At 44.6% G+C, this 20,067-nt stretch overlaps 1 protein-coding gene and 1 long non-coding RNA gene across 2 annotated transcripts; one reads left to right on the top strand and one right to left on the bottom strand.

The window, feature by feature from the left end:
- Positions 1-1,733: 1,733 nt before the first annotated feature.
- Positions 1,734-8,970, top strand: DMBX1 (diencephalon/mesencephalon homeobox 1). Its single transcript, XM_015635786.2, has 4 exons — positions 1,734-1,918; positions 5,966-6,161; positions 7,350-7,704; positions 8,190-8,970. Exons 1-4 carry the CDS (start codon positions 1,767-1,769, stop codon positions 8,588-8,590), a joined length of 1,104 nt encoding a protein of 367 aa, XP_015491272.1. The 5' UTR covers positions 1,734-1,766; the 3' UTR covers positions 8,591-8,970.
- A 1,752-nt stretch (positions 8,971-10,722) lies between these two features.
- Positions 10,723-16,693, bottom strand: LOC117244808. The gene is made up of 3 exons (XR_004498590.1): positions 16,627-16,693; positions 12,743-12,824; positions 10,723-11,652 (listed from the first exon to the last, which is right to left on the bottom strand). It is a non-coding gene; the product is annotated as an uncharacterized LOC117244808 (long non-coding RNA).
- Between the last annotated feature and the right edge of the window lie 3,374 nt (positions 16,694-20,067).

The raw sequence follows: 20,067 nt of genomic DNA, 5'->3' as shown, positions 1-20,067 counted from the left end.
GAATGTCCATTTTCACATCTTATTTTAGAGTCATGGGGAGTCAACCCAGAGTGGGTGAACAGGCAGATGAAGACACCTCAGGGTGTGTGTCAGATCTTTGTGATGTAACCACACCTGGACCTGTCACCCTCCATTGTCACTCAGTGCTGAGATGATGCAGTGGCAGAGCACGAGGGACTTGGGGAAACGGGAACGAAGCAGAGCACTAAATTCCAAAGTTATGGGTTTATAGTTACTGCAGCCTCTTTGAGAAGACAATCCCAAAAGCAGAACTCACATTTGTGAGGCTCATCCTTGAGCTGGCACAGTGTTTGACCAAACTCCAGCTGTATGTTTCCCTGCCATTCCCTGGCACCACAGTGTAGGGATGCTTGCGAGGGTGAAGCCACGAGATGCCCCAGGCTCTATTGTACTAAATTCAGTTGCTTTTTAAGGAACTCCCACTTGGTCCCTGGCTGTTACACAAGGTCACTTCATGTTTGTGCTTCTTACATCAAGGTGGAGAGAACAGGAGTTAGAGCAGGAGGGACAGTGGGACCAACTCATTTCCATCTCTCCCTCTTCACCACAGATCTGTCCCTCCATGGTATAAATCATTTACTGGGAAATATGCAGGTCTTTTTGCAGTACAGAAAATACAGCAGATAATTGTTCTTCCAAATTTTTTTCTGTTCAGTGCATCACGTTTCTCCTAAAACCATGGGCATTTTTCCTAAAATCATCACCTCCCTCCAGTGTTTAAATTGTTTTCTAAGAGGCTGCCTGAAAAGATGTCTGCTTTCCTTAAGTTAGTCCAGCTGACCCTCTTTCCCTGAACGTTTGTTCATTGCACTGGCTTTCCAGATGGTGACTTGCTGATGTAAACGGTGGTTTAAAAAATTTATTTTGTGGCTAATGTTTCACAACTTCCTTTCTGATGTCTTACAAACTGCAGGAACGACATCCTGGAGGCCCTCAGTCATTTACAACAGGGATGAATGAAGCATTGCTCGGCTTTTGAGATCAATATTAGCTCAGTTTTACAGATGGTCTATAAGGAAAAAGAGCTTGAAGTTTCATGCAGAGCCCACACTAGGAAAAAAAAAAAAAAGCCATTAGTTTTCTGAAATAATTTCCTTGCTATTGAGCTATGAAATGTCGGTATTTATTGCAAACCTTATTCCCTCTTTAGCCATAACATTTTTGGTGCTATTATGCCGCAGATTTATTTTCCTTTACACCACATGCTCTTTTCCCACCCTCCACCCCCCCTGTATCATTTGTGTTTTCTTAAGAAGACCAGTTAGAAAAATGAATAATGAATGGAAACAAATTATAAATGAGTGAGTTCAGATGAGAAACATTATTCGACATTCCAGCGCTGGGATTACAAATAGTCCACTGTAGGCAGTGATAGGGGGAAAATCCCAGCTAGCCCTGGAGCTAGGACAATGCATTAAAAATCACTGTAATATGATAAACTGTATTGTGGTATGCAAAAAAATTATTTTCCCATATTTTGATCAGCATGAGTGAGATATAGTCGGATTCTGGGCTTTAAGTTTGGAAGCTGGACTGGTGTTGGTGGTGCTTCAGGTGTACAGGAGATATTTCCTTTCCTGTCCCAGAACCTGTTGGATTTGAGAGGTCAGACAAGAGCCTTGCATGCAGCACTTTTAACTCTGAGCCCAGCTTTCCCAAAGCTCTGCCGAGACAGCAGGAGGCTGGAGCAGCACGTCCCTAAGGCCCTGTGTCCTGTGGCTGATGTTTTGCAGGTTTATGTCACCATGCAGCACTATGGAGTGAACGGCTACTCCCTGCACGCCATGAACTCGCTGAGCGCCATGTACAACCTCCACCAGCAGGCAGCTCAGCAGGCCCAGCACGCCCCCGACTACCGGCCCTCCGTGCACGCCCTCACCCTGGCTGAGAGACTGGCTGGTAAGAACAACTCATGGCTTTTGCCCTTGCCTGCCACTAAAAACCCCAAACCAACAACAACAACAACCAGAAAAACATCAAAAACCCAGCGCAAAAAAAGCCCAACCAGACCCTTGTTGTTTGCGTTGAGCGAGACTCTTCTGGAGTGTGGGAGAGCCAAGGGGCATGGTGTGCTCCTCAGAAGTGTCCCTGTGTCACTCAGGTGACACCTCCAGTGTTTGCTGGCAACTTGCTTCAGACTGGCTTCCGACAGCTGGGAAGCTCAGGGGAGAGATGGGACGTGGTGCCACTATATGGGACTGAAAAGAGAGTTAAAAAGAGACTGAAATGTCTTTTAACAAGTGAACATAAAACAGCAAAGAATTTCCCTTTCTTGTTAGTAAATAAGGGCAGAATGAACATCATCATGAAGTAAATTGGATTACCCAGCTCAGACACACAGGTTTTGCATTCCCTAGCAGCCACCTCCTGCCATCCCAGGCCATAGCTTGTTTCTCCACGTTATCTCTTCATGCAGCTGTTTTCCACTTCTTTCCTAAAAAGCACTTTTTCTTTCTGGGAAATTATCTTCATTTGGATCTTATTTGGGTTTCACCTTGACCTATTTCTTTCTGGGGGTCCTAGACCCTGCCTTGGGTGACAGTTCCCTGCAGATCCTGCTGCCTTCCATAAAACAGCTTTTTAGCACAAATCAAGTCAGATGTGACTTTACCAGGCAGTGTCATTTACGCAGCACTGTTGGTGGTGGGGCAGCACGACAGGAGCTGCTGGTCCAGAGCATCTGAGCTGGCTTTCTGTGTTCAGCCATGGCTGTAACAGCACTGATCCTCTCCTTAATAGGAAGTGCAAAGCCCAGACAGTATTTTATTATTTGCTAGAGCTAAATGTTCAAAAATAATGGATGGAGACCTGAGAATATTTGGTGTGGTAGGGCAGATGTATCTGCTCTAAATTTCAGCCTGCCACAAAACATCCAGACCTGGCTGAGATCATCAAAGGCTCCTGCAGTGCAAGTGATCAACAGCTGCAACATCACTGTTTTGGTCTGGGCTTGGATGCAGTGATGCAAAGCAGACCTGACAACCAGAACATGGAAGCTAAAGTAAAAAGTTACCATGCTTGTGATTCTAGAAACTTTCCCAGAATGGAATTACCTCCCCTGGGTGTCTGAAAATGTGTATCTGTTCTAAGATGGCTTTCTAGTTGTCTGACATTGAAGAAAAAAAAAAAAAAAGAAAAAAATTGTAGAGGGATTCCTTCCAGTCCAGAGTAGGTGGGGAAAATTACCTGTCCTGACAGCTTTGGTGGGCTCAATTTAATAAATAATGGCTTAAGCCAAAATGAGGATGCAGAAGTTTTGGGAAGGTCCTCCCAGGTGGGCAGTCCAGAAAGGCATGATGATAAAGGTCTTGGACTTTTTGGATCAGGGAGCCACAGCTGGCTGTCAGATCTTGGTGCCAGCACTGTTCCCTTATCCAGCTGTTAGTTGTGACCTTCTTTACATGGTTCTAAGTGGCCTGTGGGATACTTGGGGTGGAGCAGGGCAGAGCAGGAGTCATCAGTAACCCACCAAAGTGGAATCAAGGAGACCTGGACTCTCCTCTTGGCTCTGCTGCTGGGCTACAGAGTGATGAGGAGAGCACTGTCCTTGTCCTGGCCATCCATCCCCTTGTTCCCTGCCCCTTTCAGTGGTCAGGTGCTCAGATGGGAGCAGATGGCCCTGAACTCTGCAGTGTACCTTGCAGACCCTGGGTCTCACCGTGCCCCTTTTCTAGCTGCAAGGATCTCTTGAAAGATGTTTGTGATTTTTATCTTTCAGAGTAGAGGATGGAGGACTTAACATCTTTGACCCTAACTAGGCTAAAGCAGAGGAAGATAAAAAAAAGAATAAAAAAGCTATTCTCATATTCTTGACTGGAAAATTCAATTGGTTTCCTGACCTCTTATCTTTAAAATTAATAACCCACCTGGAAGACTTTCCAAATTAAATCTCACAGTCCCCTTGTCTGCTTATCATTGGCAGTGTAGGCATTATATACCTACAAGCTGTTTCCTCTGCAGTTGCCTCACATTCTGTTGCTTCTGAATATCTTTCAGTGCAGGTTATAGATCTCATTTGCCTTCCAGGGACAGTCAGAATAAAGCAGCACAAAAGCAAATGACCTTAAGTCAGAAAACAGAGGTTTCTGGTGGTAACTGCAAAGCCTCACCTGCAATTTATATTCTCCTTCTTGCACAAAGCCTGAAAACATAGTTAAAACATTAAAATAATTGCTGGTTGCCTCTCGCTGGAGTGGCCAAAGTTAATGCATGAGCTGCCGCCTCTGGGGAGCTGGTAGGTCTAACCTCTACTCTAGAAATTTGGGAATATTCCAGCCTGCAGGTAGGGTGTTTAACCAGTGCCCTTTCTCCTGCTTTTGTGTACTTGAAACACAAATGTTGGCTTTTTAAAACGTTTTGGGGAAGCTTCAGTTTCATTTCTTGTGCTGGAATATCCCTTCTCCTCGCCCGGCTGCCCTGTGAGCTGTGCCCGGATGCACAGGGACGGTCCCTCTGCCTCTGAAGGGGCAGCTTTACCACCAGCATTTGAACTCCCCAAGGAGCTCTGATAGCTCAAACACAAAATTCTCTTGTATGCAACCAGCACTATACTGTTGAAGACCTTTAGCCTGATCACATCTTTGCCAGGTTGCCAAAACCACGCAGCTTTGGCAATCCCCCAGAAGGGCGCTGCGAGTGCTGATCTAGAATGGAACAGCTGGAAGTTTTGGAAGAGGAATGTTTGAGCAGTGCAAAGCTGATTTGCTATGCTCGTTAGCCAGTGGATCTGAGACCTGGCTGTGTGGTGCTGGGGGTGGCCCAACAGCAGGTTTTGGTTTATTGTTTAGATTCATGTCACGACGCTCGTGACAAAAGCGCAAATAAACAGCAGCCAGAGCCTTCATCGGGCTCTGAGCGCTGATAGTGCCAGCTTTTCTCCCTGCTCTGTTGTTTCCTCATGTGTTCATTCCTCCCTTCTACTGGAAGTCACATTCTTAACCGAATTAAAAATGATACCAGACACTGCTCTTTCTGCATTTCCTCTATGAGAGCAAACCTCTTGCCAGACTGTTTCATTCCAGGGCTGTAGCACAGCATGTCCCAACTTGCATAATAAAGGGTGGGTTTTTTTCATTTTCAAGTAACTTATTTTCATTGATTTAAGATCTTTCTACTCCCACTAACTGTTGTGCAATAATAACGCCTCTGGTAAAATAATAAGCCCTTTACTGTTGGCATCAGATTTTCCCCAGTCTGAATTTCTTCTCTGCCCTCAATTTTCCAATTTTCCTTGGTTTGCGAAGTCAGACTTTGTGAGTAGGTGCTCTGCTGAGAAGAGCTTAGCACATGAGCTCTGGGCTTGTAACCAGTGGGGCTGGACGTGGCCCTGGCTGCTGTTTCCACCCCAGATGCTGGAGAGTGTCCGTGCTCAGCAAAGGATGTGCTTTGGAGCAAAATGCACAAAAGCACATGAGATGAAATGCTGTCTGAACTGGAGCCCAGAACAGCTCTCCAATATCAGGCCTTGAAGACTACAGTGAGCTACGCACAAGACGCTAAGGAAGTACAAGAGTGAATGTCCCCACATCATTTTGCAGTTGTGTTTTTTATTGGCAGGTGCTCATGCCATGGTGGGATCTGGGCATCTGCATGTCCTGCCCCTGATGTTGGAGCAGATTGAGTTATTTCAGCCAAATTCAGCACTGGACAATTCACAGCTGTCACGGAAAGAGGTTTTCTCTCCTCCTAAAGAATAGGCTGTTAGAATCATAGAATGGTTTGGGCTGGAAGTGATCTCAAAGGTCATCTAGTTTTAACCCTTCTGCTATGATTTTATCTCTTTGGACACCTCAATTAACCAGTAAAACCCGTATGTATGTGTTTCATTAGCTCTAAAGCAATGGAAAAAACGTTCTGTAGTTTTGTCTGATGTTAGCAAGTGCTTTATTCGACTGTAAGCGTACAAATTCCAATAATTAAATTGGCCACTTTTCTTGTCTTCCAACGGCTGTACATTTCAAGACATCATTTTGGAGGCACGTTATGGGTCCCAGCACCGCAAACAAAGGCGAAGTCGCACGGCCTTCACTGCCCAGCAGCTGGAGGCCCTGGAGAAGACCTTCCAGAAGACTCACTACCCAGATGTGGTGATGAGAGAGCGGCTGGCCATGTGCACAAACCTGCCAGAAGCCAGAGTCCAGGTACTGATATTTCCTGGGTTTGCGAGTGGGGATGTTTAGGAGAACATAGCCGGGTTCCCAGAGGGCTGGCAGCAACCTTGACCTCCCAGGATTTTCTCGGTGGAACCGAAGATTTTGGGGCAATAAAGTTGTCAAAGGCAGGGGCAGGGAGGATAAAATTACCCAAAGTCACACATCTGTTAAAGAAAGTTCTAATCCACGCGCACATTTTTTAAATTTAGGATTGTCTGAAGTGTACGCTGGTTTTCATTTGTTCTTTCACATTTCTTTGGGGGAAATTTTAGAGACAGCAACAGAAGCCTACTTATTTATTTATTTGTGAGGCTTTTCTGGCTTTCTCAGAAAAGTAGAGACCCAAGTAATTCCAGCTGCTCTTTTCCACCAGTGTCAATATTTGTAACATCTCAGGCCAAGGTTTGGGTTTGCTTTTTGTTTTCGTTTGCTTTTTTTTTTTTTTTTTTTAAGTTTCAACTAGTGAAATGTGCTAGTTCATAACCTGCCACTGAAGAGGTTCTTGTCTTTTAAAAGGCAAATATTCTTCACTGCAAAAAGTAGTGGAAAAAAATTAGTTCTTTTATAAAAGTATCGAGGAATTTTGATCTAAAAAATGGTTTGTTTCCTTATCTAACCAACCAAACAACATGAACAAGATTTGCAAATACATTTCTCTTATTCCATGTATCTGATTTAGGTTCAAAAAATAATGGATCCTCTTCTCCTTTCCTAGATGCAGCTCCCAGACAACAGCCTATGCCTGTAATGAGTACTTTGAGTGTTGCCACCATAGTTCTGATACACTTATAACCAAATGGTTTTAGAAACTTAGCAGACTGTAAGCCAAGGTAATGTCATCAGACATTACAGCTGCTAGACATCCTATTGGATGCAGCTGTCTAACCAATTAGGGGAAAAAACACTAACAAACCCCAAAAAACACCAGCAGTGGAGCCTGTTAAAGAATCAATATAGAGGCTGGGTATTTTTTAGTCTGTTTGAAATGTTATCTGTGGATTCACTGAAAACAGTCAATCCCTAAGGTCCAGCAAAGTGGAATGGTCTTTGGGCACAGCGGGCTTGCAGCACCTCATTACTTGGGGTTCCCCTGAAACTCCAAAGCTGAATGATGCTGAATTTGGCACTGAGCAGGATTCTCACTGTTTTTCTCCCTTGCTGTTTGTGGCACTGAAGGTCTGGTTCAAGAACCGGAGAGCCAAATTCCGTAAGAAGCAGCGTAGTCTGCAGAAAGAGCAGCTGCAGAAGCAGAAGGACTGTGAGGGGAGCCACAGTGAGGGAAAGATGGAGCCACCTGTGCTGGAGACCCAGGCTCCCACCCCGGACACTGAGAAGGTCCAGAGCCTCCCCAGCGAGGTTGGCACAGACCTCAACCTGACCCTGTCGGAGCAGTCTGCCAGCGAGTCGGCACCCGAGGACCAGACTGACAGAGAGGAGGAGTTCAAGAGCACCTTGGATGAGGCCAAAGTGGACAAAAGCCCCGGTGTGGACAGCAAGACTTTGAACTGCAAGAGAGCGAGCCCAAAAGCAGGTGAGGGGCAGCATCTTGATGGGGGTTGGTGTCAGGATCTGTCTGCTGGTGGTCAGGACCCCTTTCCAAGGGGAATGCTGGTGGTTGGGTGTAGCCCCATATTCCCTGTGGAGCAGGTGCTCACGGATGGGCTGTGCAGGCTGGACCTCTTGTCCTCAGCACTGAACAAGCACCGCAGAGGGCAGGATGTCCATTGCAGCTGGAGCACTGAAAGAGCAAAGGCCTTCTGCTCCAGTTAGATTTTGGGGAGATCAGTACCCAGCAGCAGCAGCAGCAGCAGAGAGCTCAGCCCCATTTCTACACTCTGAGGTGCCGAGTATGGGAAAGGCACACATTTAGCTCTCGTGAGCTGTCACAGCCTCTCCCATTTGCCCTCCAGCGCAAGAGAGAAGCCCATGCTGCTGCCCAAACCTTTCTGGGGTGTGAATAAGCACCTGCATCCAGCCTGTAGGAATAACCCCCATCCCCTCTGTCTCCTGCTACAGAGTCCCCCATCAGCGCGACCGTGACGCCTTCATCCAGCAGCGGCCTGGCTCAGACTCACTCCTACTCCTCCTCGCCCCTGAGCCTCTTCCGCCTGCAGGAGCAGTTCCGCCAGCACATGGCAGCCACCAACAACTTGGTCCATTACTCCTCCTTTGAAATGGGGACACCGTCTGCCATGCCCTACTTGGGCATGAACGTCAACATGGCCCCGCTAAGCTCCCTGCACTGTCAGTCCTATTACCAGTCGCTGTCCCACGCTCAGCAGGTCTGGTCCTCCCCCATCCTGCAGGCCTCCAGCTCCCTGCCAAGCCTGAACAGTAAAACCACGAGCATTGAGAACCTGAGGCTCCGGGCAAAGCAGCACGCGGCGTCGCTGGGGCTGGACACCCTCCCCAACTGACTGCCCACGGGAGGAAGCACCAGAGGTTGGCACTCCTTGAGACCCCACGCACCCCCACCTCTTCCTGGAGCCAGGTGCTCCCTTGCAGGGAAAACTTTGCGTTTATTAACGTCTTCTTAGCACCACGGTTGCGTCAGACATTGCTACTGGCCTGGTCTTCACTAAAATATTTAATGAGGAAGGGGGAGAGGATCTGTGTTTAGACAGATGAACTGTCCTCTGGACTGCCATGAGTTCAGCCTGTAACGTTCAGGAGGAGCCCCTTGTCCTCATCCCCTCGATAAGGTGCCAACTCTGTTATATTCACCTTTTATTTTGTTGTTGCTGTTGCATTCTTTGGGGGAAGAAAGAGTCCTTCTTTGTCTTGTATATAGTTTATAATGTTGACAGCACCCATCATCTGTGTGTTACTGTCAGTGTTACAGAACCGTGACCTCTTTTGCTTTTATTCCCCTTTCCTTTTCAATTTTAGTAGCTAGTATCAGAGTTACAAATCAGCCATCATCTTGACCTCAGCTGGTAGCTAGCTGCTCTTCTTGGGTCAGCATCCTAAAGGTGTTCATGAGGAAGAGAAATGATTGCGCACTTCACCACTCCACTTCTCCCTTCTCTGCTAAAGCTAACTTTTTAACAACTGGGAAATGATCTGAAGGTGAATTTCCTGTTTAAGCACTTCCTATAAGGCAAGCATTTTTAGTTTTCTTTCTAATAGCACTTGCTCAAAGAGGACAAAATATTGGCCAAATGCTGCTGGCTGGGAGAAAATGAAGGCCAAATTTGCAGATTATTTTTGATCGATGTTGTTTCCTCTTTGATCTTCAGTGAAGTGTAAACTTTACTTGCAAATTACAGGGTTTTCTTTTCGGAGAGCGTTTTGGTCTTACTTTGACAATAGATAGTAATAAAAATTTTGTATGGACTCCTGGTATGTTCATACACCATGAATTTTATGGTTCTTTGACAAAAAACTTGATTAATGCAAGCTGTGTCTAGAAAAAACCTCTGATCACCAAATTCTGTTCTCAAGCCCTCAGTCCAGAAAGCGATTATCAGGTGGAAATGTAACAAGTGAAAAATTATGAACTGCTGGAGGCAAAGCAGGTGTGAGCAGGGGCTTTATATTCTCTTGGGAATTGAGGGGGAATAGATGAACTTGCCAAAAATGCAGGGTTTGAAAGTAACCAAAATTCACCAGCTTCAGAATTATTGCATTGAACAGTTCCAGTGTCATTTCATTGGAATGACCCATCATTCACCCTTGGGTGGTTTTCCTTGTTGAGAAGGAATTGTTTCTGCCAATTTAAATCACTTTTTATTTTTTTATTATTTTTTTTGCCCAACCAAATAAACATTTTGGACTCACTGCTATTACCCTGAGCATTAAGGAGGGATGACATTAAGATCTCATCTCCAGTACTGCCTAGGACAGAGAATTCCAGAGTGACTCTAGAGCAGGTGGTGTGTTTGTACCCCAAGAGTGTGGTCTGGCTGTGTCACTAACAGGCTGGGCAGAGCTGTGCTGGCTCTCTGCAAATAATCATAATTGATTTAACATGAAGACCCATAGCCACCCAAATGGGGCCCCTCTCACTCCCACCTTGCTTCATACTGGGGCAGCAGCTGGGGGTGGAATGACCTATTTAAACATAGAGGGAAAGAGTGTTTTCAGTTATCACTTCTTGAAAAAGCACCTAACTCACACAAATAGAGATGTAAGAATAGCTGTTTGATGGGAAATAATGGTTTATCCCTCATAAAGTTGTAGCAGGAGCAGATCTCTGGAGGGGGCAGCTCATCAGCTGCACCAGCTTCCAAGGAAAATGGAGTGTCTTCCATAAATATTTCTGTCGTGCCAAACGCTTCAGTTTGGGGCTTTTCTCTCATGCTTTAGTTTTCCTGACTGTGTCAAATCAGCCCCTGTGACCGACAGAAATCTCCACTTTGCCAAAACCAAATGTAATTGTAGGAAGCAGATTTTTGGCTGCCCCTTTCAAAGGAGTCTGAGTAAATTAAAACCACCAAAGCACATTTTCTCTGTCCAAAAAGAAAGTCCCAGCTTTCATTTTTTGCTGCCTGTCACCCAAACCAGGGACACCCAAACAGAGCTTTAATTTTCCTCCTCCTTCCTCAAAAGGCTCTATTCACCTATATTTTTTTCTGTGCCCTGCTAACCTCTGCAATGTTCTAGGCTGTGGAGTTGCTTTACCAGAGCAAAGCAAACACAAATTTAGTTAACACCCCTTCTGATGTTGCTCCCTGGTGCCAGTGAACAAGTGAGGTAATTTGGTGTGAGATCAGATCTGCAGTTGATCTCTTTTTTAATTAATAAAAGATGCCCCTGAAACTGCAGCTCGTGTCAGAGGGTGTTTCAGGCAGAGAGCAGAGGGTTGCTGTTGTTCTTGCACCATCCCAGGTAAGACAGGTATCTGTTCTGTGCCCTTGGGGCTGGAAAGGGAGGCACCAGCACACACCAGGGCAGATACAGCCTTACCAGGGTTTGTGATGGATACCACAGCATCTGCCACAGGAAGGTCAGAATGCCTGGATTTATGGGCTGCTCCTGCAAGGAGAGGACAGGCAGCACAGGAGATAAGCTCACTTGATCCAGCACTAGATTTGCCATGATCCTCTGGAGGGAGACGAGATCTCCCCCACTGAGCCAAGGAGGGAAACTCTTCCCTGTGCCTCAGTGCAAAAATTCATTTTAACATTCACAGCCTTCACATCTCGACAGCCCCTGGAGCCTGACCCCCTTCACCCCTGTGTTACTGCTGATCTCCTTCCTCACAGAGCCTTGGAGCTGCTACCAGGAACTTCCCCAGTGGAGCATCTCTCACAGCATTAAAAACCAGCACTGAGATGAGGCCAGCACGGCTCAGGAAGCAAACTGGGAGAGGAGACATTTGGATTTCCATCAGTCCGTAGGGGCATTTATTCAGCATCATCCTCATCTCCTCTGCGAGGAGCAGCAGTTGACTGAGGTGCAGCTGGTCCTGAACCAGGGCATGTGAATAATTCCCACCTGGAGATTATTCCTCCCATTCTGAATCAGGATGAAAAATCTAAAATTTAAAAATAAACAGGGAAAAAAAAAGGAGATTGCTTTAAGTACAGATGAGTCACTGAATTATTTGATGCAAAGTTTGGTGTTTACCTTCTTACAGTCAACCTTAAACATCCATGAGGGGAGTGAGCTGACCTGAAAACCCAACATTTATTTGGAAATGCAAAAATGCAAGAATTTAGGCTCACAGCTTGCAAAAGTATAATAATTAATTACCTGTCAAAACCCATTCTTTCCTGCATATTGTTGTAAGGTCTCTGAGCTCTTGGGCTATTTCTGACCAAAAGAAAATTATGAAGAAACATAGAGAGAAACTCCCCCTTCAATATAATCCTGTGTATGTATTGGGAAGGCTGAAAGGATTGATTCTGCACCATTCCTCTTTGAATTTGGCAGAGCTGGATGTTTCTCCAGGTGGGAAGAACCCCTGCAAATGTCCTAATTTGAGGTCTGAGGTCTGCTTATCCCCTTTTCTTCCACCACCCCAGCTGTTTAGGAAAATGAAGTCACTGATGAGTCTCAGACTCAAAACAGATTGAGCTTCCCCTCCTCACTTCCAGACAGAGATCTGACACAACAAACATTTTAGTTGGACATAACGTGGCTTCTTCCATCACAGGCATAAAACACTTGGGGTGTAACACAGAGATCCTACCTCACCAGGCAACAGAATTATTGTAGGGGAGAAGAAGAGTTCTCCATCCCCTCTGGGTGCTGTGCCAGCCTCATACAAGGGCAGGGAGTTCCTGGGACAGCTTCACCACGGGGAGGTTAAAGGTAAAAAGGGAAGCAACGTTTTGTGTTCTGTGAGGCAAAAGATCATGATGATTTTTTAATGTATGAAATGAGCACCAAACAAATGTGCAGCATGGCACACAGGGCAGAAAAATTATTTGTCCAATCATTTAAAAACAGTGGTGGGAAATCTGGGAAAATCTCCCTAGTTCCTGTTTGGAGACAGGTTAGAGATCTGGAGATTTCCTCTGCTGGTCTTTTGCCCTTCCTATGGCTTTGTTTGCTTTGCCTCTCCTTGGTGGAGCAGCTCCAGCTCCAAACCCTCCTTCAGTGATTTTATAAAGGTTTTATACCTTGTCTTTGCAGGATGAAGGGCCAGGAGAAAATCAGTCATAATATTGAGGGCAAAAGTTTACCCAAAATGTCTTGTCTATGCTGCAAGAGAAGTCAAATAGATATTAATTAAATAAAAAAAAAAATGAAATATTTAAACAGTGCAGAAGAAATGCTAAATGAGAAAGTACCCAGTAATGATGCCGGGAAGCTGAAAGGAAACATCTTTTTTTCCTTTTTTTTTTTTTTGTCTTTATAATTTTTTTGGCTAAGAAGAAGAAATGTCCTTGATGGTAAATATGGGAATAAAGAGAGGTATTTTCTTTTTTCCTATATTTCCTCCAAGAAAAATTTGCTTTGTAGGAAACACAAAAAATGCTGCCAAATATGAAAATCACCATCATCAAGCAGATCCCTCCACATCTCCTTTCTCATTTAGATGTTTCACCATGTGAAGAATTTAAAAGAGCTCTAGGTATGTGTTGCCACTGCAGCCAGCCAAAGAGTTGCTTATTTTTGCTGAAGAAACACCAAAGTAGGTAGACATAGAGGTGGGAACTAATTATTTCTGTCCCTCTGTTCCACATGTGGTATTTCCATTGACATGACAATTTTGAGCAACATCAGGACATTTCTGAAGAGTTCATACATAAAGGATTAAATAAACCTCTCTAGAAAAGGAATGCAAATTAAAATCCACCATATTCTATTAGTTTAATTACAGTAGCTATGAAACATAATTCAATTAAGCTTGAAAAAAGTCAATTACAGAACTTTCCTGCTGGTTTTTACAAGCTGTGTTGATTTTTCTATTCCTCCCTTCTTAGCCCTCCATGTGCCCCTTGCTGCTTTTTTATGATCTGTTCTAGAGCAGCATAATACATCTCCTGATCATTTTTTTTTTTCTTTTGAGTGAAAAAAAAGCTATTTCTCTGCGTGGGTCTGCTCTCAGCCCAAATCCGTAGTGGAAGGATAAGAAGAGGCTGGTGCAATAAACAACAAAAAGAAAAACCCCCAAAAATTTCAGCAATGCAAGATCAAACAAACAAAAAAATCCCCCGCTCTGCCGTGCGGCGGCTGCGACTCTCCCACCGCGTTACACAACAGCCCAGCAATGACTCAGGTTCCCTGCTTTCCACAGACTTTGAGGATGCTGTTTGCTTCCCAGCTGCTCAGGCAGCAGCATCCACATTGTCCCTGGATTTCCTGGGCTCCTGGGAAAGAGATGCAAAAGCTGAGGTGCAGAAATTAGGACCCTCATCACCGCTGCGATGCCAGAGGGGAATTATCACACCAGTTCCACTGGAGCAATGCCACAGCTGGGAACAACACTCAACCCCCACATTAATTTGTAAAGAATGTACAGTTTTTCATATACTAACCAAAAAAAAAAAAAAAGTGATTATATTTTTAATTGTCTGGGTTCCAGGCTGGAAGTCCTCTTCAAAATCTCTGTAGGACACACAATAAACCCACAGCGAGTTAAATGGTGCAGCTGGTGCCCCAGGAATGGCCAAAGCCTTTTCTAACTGCTCTGGCAATTGAGTGGGGCCATCTCATAAGGCAGAACTTTAGAAGTGTCTCTGCAACAGAAAATAACTTTTCAGTTTATTTTCTCATGCCAGGAGGCAATCAGTTTATTCTTTTTTTTTTTTCCCCAGGTTCTGACCCAAGGTGTACAGTTAGCTCCTGAGTGTATCCGTGTTTGTATGTCAAACCCATCTTGCAAAAGGAACAAAGGCTTTTAAATTGCAAAAAGGAAATCAAAGTAATATACTGTACAGATTGCTGTAAAATTGAGCTGTAGTGTAAGACCTTGTGCTTTAGAATTCACTATTGAGGAACTCAAATGTGTATCATATTTATTTATTCTGGTAGGTAAAAGAAGAAGAAAAAAAAAAAGAGTTTATATTCATTTCTGAAAAGCTGCAGCATGATTCTATGTACCAATTGTGCCAGTCCTGCTTTCTGTAAAATTATTGCCTGTTTTCATACTCGGCTAATAAAAAGGGAAAAAAATCAAGAAAAATGCATTGTGTGAAGCATTCATTAACCTGAGGCTGGGACCACACTGAGGAAGCTGCACAAAAAGGTGTTAAAAGCAGCTTCTTGCTGTTGGGGTTGACATCTCCAGCTGGGGTGGCAGGTGAAAAGTCCCCCTTGGTCCCAAGACACAGTGGCTGCAGCACCTCTTGTCCCCTTCCTGCACAGCCCAGGGCAGAATTCCTGCCTGGTGAGGTGATGGTAGGAAAGAGCTGAGCAGACAGCACATCTAAAGGCACTGGTGCACAATAAATGAGACCACTCCCAAAAAACTGGGGTTTCCATGTGATTTTGAGGATGTTTCTGTTCTTTTGGTAGAAGATGTGCCCTGCTTTTCCCAGCCATGGAGGGCTGTGCTCCAGGAGATGGCAGAAAAGCTTCTGCAAACTTGTTCCTCTGTCTCCTGTACCTTCAGAGTTAGTTTGAACCTAAAAGGTGAAACTACTTCTTGGTGGTGATTTCATGGGCTTTTCACCTTGGGTATAGGCCAATGCCTGGTAAAGCAGATGGAAAAAATATTTTTTATCTGTATTTTCCTGAAGTCATCCAATAATGAAGCTCTTTTAAAAAAAATCAAATTATTCCATTTCAGAATGTCATCCCCCATTAATATAATCTCCCAGATTCTTTTCTCAGCTGTAGAGATAAAGGAAAACACATAGAAGAGAAAAAGGAATCTGGAAGGAAACACAAGTGCATTTGTAACAATGATTAATCACTTTTCAGACATTCTCAAGTAAAGTGACCTTTTCTTAAACCAGGCAGAGAACAGTGGGAATGTGGGCAGAGACTGGGAACAACCCTGCCTGCAAAAATTTCAGTGCTAGTAATTTTGACCCAGTTCCATCAGTGCCTTTGAAGACTGGCTGATCACATTCACCCAAAATACCAGCCAGCCACAACTGTCCTACACTGCAGCCATTGCTATTTTTTTATTATCCACAATAGGGGAAATATTAATCATTAGATCTCCTTTTCCACTGCAGTTACAGGTCTGCTTTGAATATTAAAACCCCTGTGGGTAAGGAGTGTCTGTGACCATCAAGGACACCAAAGTGCACAGTAAATTCCTGCCTTCACAAAGAGGGAAATAAATGGATGAACTATAATCACGTCCTTGTATGTGATTATCTTCAATTAATAACTCAATTTTTCCCTCTTGCAAGGTTGATGATGGTAAAGTCAGCCACCAGCTAAAACTGAAACCCAAACTTGCAGGAAGTTTAAGGTGGTGTTTTGGCCTTGAAGACCATGTCCTAAAGTTATCAGGAGGTTTGTTCCAGAAAAATACAATGTGAGGGGAAAAATAAGATTTGAAAGAGCTCCAGAGCTCAGTATTAACTGCACATGTGGCATTTTGATCCATTTCCATAAGGCATAACATAATATTTGCTAAAGAAGGAGGAGGAGGAAGGGGAAAAAAAAGACCAGAGTTAATATTCTCCTTCGGATTCCCCATTTGCTGATTACTCTGCAAGCTGTGTAATTGGGTGTCTCTGGCAATATGATGAAATGTGCCACAAACATCAAAAAACGGTGCTATATTAAATCTGCTTTTCATAATCTCTTCTCATTTCCCAGACCTGAGACATTTTATTCAATTTTTCCTGACTAAGTTGATATGTAAAGCCATATAAACATATCAATGCAAATAAATACATATATATTTTTCAAATGCTCATCGGAATGCACTCATTACAAAGATTTGCATCAAGGCTCTCTCACATGCCTGGTAGCCAAAGAAACCAATTTTTTTTTAACATTGCATTATTTTTAAGAATAGTTTACAAAGGTACAGGCTACTTCTTCATATTTCATTAACAACCCAAACTCTAGCTATCATGTTTCAGCCTAATCTTACCTGATTAGAAAATCATTTCCCTATTTGCATTAAGGCAAAAAATCTATGCAAAGTCACCATAATGTTATTCAAGCCCCAGAACAGCAGTGAGGATCCTGTTATACACTGGGGCTGTCTCTGTTTCCAGGAGCTGCAAGTCCAGCAGGGACCGTGCTGGTGTTTTATTTTAACCTGCTGCAAGGCACACGTCAGAGAAACCCCTCTATTAATGATGCCTAATTGACCTAATTACCTGCAGCTTTTGTCTGTAGAGCACTTGGGGCTTTTGCTCACATTTCACCTGGTGTCTCCAGGCTTTGTAGCCCCTTTTTGGATAAAAGCTGGCTTTTAGCTCAGCCCTGGCAAATTATCCAGTGCCAGCCCTCCAGTCTCTGCCACCAGCATCCCCGGGTGAGGATGGGGCATGATGGGGATGATGAATCCCAGCCTCTCCACAGACTGCAGCCTGTTCTGTGCCTTTTGCAGCTGATGGAGGAGAATATTTCCACTCCCACAGTGGTGGGAGAGTGTCCAGCTGCAGAAAAGGCAGGATTGCATCTCGCCTGCACCAGGCTCACCGGATTAGACACAGAGCCTGGAAGGTGCTCAACTCTCTGACTCCCATAAAAATCAGCAGATGTCAGGGGTAACAGTTTTCTCCAAGCCCTGATTTACCAAACACCCATCCAGGAGGCTCAGCCAAGTCCAGTCAGTCCCAGACTCACATCCACGCTGCAGGACCAGGAGCAGGGTGACTCTATTTCCCCCTTGCAGCCCTAATCCTGCTCCTCTTTCACAAACCTGCACCCCAAGTGGTTTTCCTGCTGGGAGCAGGGCATTGCTGGGACAAGCCAAGTTCATTTCTCAGCTGTGCTTTTCCTGGAAGCCAGCAGAGCAGAGATCATGTTGACAGACCTTTGAGCTTCCAGCAGCATCCACTGCACAGGGCTTTCCCAATCACCTTCCCAACAAGTGCCGAGCAGGGAATGCCTAGAGCAAAGTTAGTTCAGTCACACACGGATGCAAAAAGCAAGGTACAGATTTCCTTCAGCTTGGCTTTCCTTCCAGCACATTCTCTCTGCAGTGGTAAGGTGAAATAGCAGTGTGGGACTGCCCCATGTCCACAAGGAAACACACGGGAGTGTGAGGTTATTTCAGCAGAGCACACCACCATCAGGAAACCCAGCTGAGGCACCTGTGACTCCCAGGCTGACTTTTATCTATCATTTTTGTACAGTAACCCATACACCACCCCTTATTTCAAAGGCAGCTGCAAGCAGTTTAGTCTGACACGCAATACTTATGCTAATTTTCCAATTATTTCTTTCTTATGGAGTCAATGAATAGGTCATGAGCATCACAAAGGCTCTGTGAGGCAAGCCAGGTGTCCATCTCCGTGGTTTGGTGGCCATGGCCAGTGTGGCTGTTGGGGACACGAGGCCATCTCTCCAATGACACCATGAAGACAAGCAGAGAAGCACAAAGCAGTTTCAAAGCCACCTTAAAATCTCCATGCAGGTCTCCACAGCTGCCCTGGGAAACATGAGGAAAACTGAAATGCGCTGTGTTACCCTGGAAAAACCTTTGCTGATGGATTTTCATGTGTGCAGTCTCATTCTTTGGTTAAAAAATGAACTTTCCTATAGCAAGATAAATCACTGGCCTGGTGGAAGCAGCTCAGCTCCCTCCAGCTCAGCCTTGTTGAAGGCAAAAAAAAAATACTCAGAAGTTATTTGTCAGCTTTGGTTTTGCTTCATGTCACCAAAAAAAAAAAAAAAATCTTGTCTGATACCTCATGTAGTCCAGTCCTCTCTTCCCCAAGGAGAACTGGAAGGTTTTTAGTGAAAACTGTCTGTGATTCCCTGTGGAGACCACCAGAGGTGAAACTCTTCCCCCAAGAGATTATCTGCTGTAGAACCAACCACATGTGGAATTAAGGACATATTTATTGCTGTGTCAAGAGAAGAGAGAAGCATCACAGCTTCCTGAAGACCAACCCTGCTTCACCCCAGCCCTCCCACCCCAACAAACCATACAACATATTGGCCTCACCTCCCCATAACAGGCACCTTAAGGGAGAAAGAAAAAAAAAAAAAGCCTCTGATCCTCTCTGAAACATGAGATATCTCTCAAACCCTCAATAATATCTTAATTTCCTCTCCTTGCTCTCTGTGCTGGAGATGATTACACAGGCAGGAATGTTTCTGAAGACAAAAAAAAAAATTACCTTAGTGGGGAACAATAGAGGGGAGACCTGGTGGAGCAGAAGTGAATTAGTTTTGCCTTCAGAGACACCCACGGAGAAAAGAAAGGTGTCTGAGTTACCTCCAAGTAATTCCTCTGCACACAGAGCTCCTCTAAACAGCTTAAGCAAAGAGAGATGAGAGATGTGCTTTTGATTTCAGCTCCATTTCCCAAATTTTATTTGTTTGCTTTGTTTCCACCTGTGTTTTTAAGGCCCTGCACCTCCCAGGACGTTTGCAGGGCTGTTACCTGCAGGAATGTGTGGTGTCTGCATCAGGTCCCAGCACAGGAGCCAGGGGTGGCAGGGGGCTTCACCTCTGCCCATTGCACCTTTCAGCAAGAACAATTGCACCTTACAAATCAAATCTGAGGACAAACTGACCTGGGGTATCCCAAACCAGCAGGGAGGGCTGCAGGGCAGGCCAGGGAAAACAGGCAGGCAAGGAAAGGAGAGGAGCCTTTCACACAGGGAATCTGGAAGGGCTGAAATCCCAAATAGTTGGAATTTTATCTAGATGCCTTTTAGGTCCAAACACATTATCACATATTTTTCCCCATTTCATTTTTACTTAAAAAAAATAAATTCAACCAAATACTTCTTTTTTAGCATGAAGTAGAATCTTGCTAGTGGATCAATTTTTTGTTGTTGTTGTTTTAATTTCCCAACAATACCTGCAAAAATCTCTGTCCCCAAAAAAAACCCCAAAACCTGTCTTTTCATTCATATTTACTTGGAAAAAAATGCTGAGGTTAAGCCCTCAAAGCCTGAATCAAGACCTCAGCTTAGGCCTTCCAGCTGGCCTTTAAAAAACTGCTTTTTTGGCACATTTCTGGGGGCACAAGGGGCTCCTAGCTCTGAACTTTCAGACTGTCAGGCCAAACAAAAGTGGTCTCTGCTCTCTTTTTCTTGAGGGTGAAGTGGAGCACACACCAGTCAGGAATCCTCATACATTGAAAAATTCCTGCGCTGTCACACTGAACCAATAAATTATCGAGCTGTGTAAACAGGGCCAGGGATGCTCATTCTTTATTTGTTTGTTTGTTTGTTTGTTTGTTTAAAAGGGGGTGGAATAAAAGGCAGCTTGTCCATAGGTTGCTTGCAAAATGTGTGTCAGGCAGTGGGGGGAGGAAAAATCAACAACAAAGGAGCTTAAAGAGAAAATATTAAGAATCCCAAATTGGGTGAAAATTGCTTTCTGACAGATATCACCTATTGCA

The sequence above is a fragment of the Parus major genome, chromosome 8, assembly GCF_001522545.3.
Source record: "Parus major isolate Abel chromosome 8, Parus_major1.1, whole genome shotgun sequence".
Classification (NCBI taxonomy): domain Eukaryota; kingdom Metazoa; phylum Chordata; class Aves; order Passeriformes; family Paridae; genus Parus; species Parus major.
This window is presented reverse-complemented; position numbering and strand designations above follow the sequence as displayed.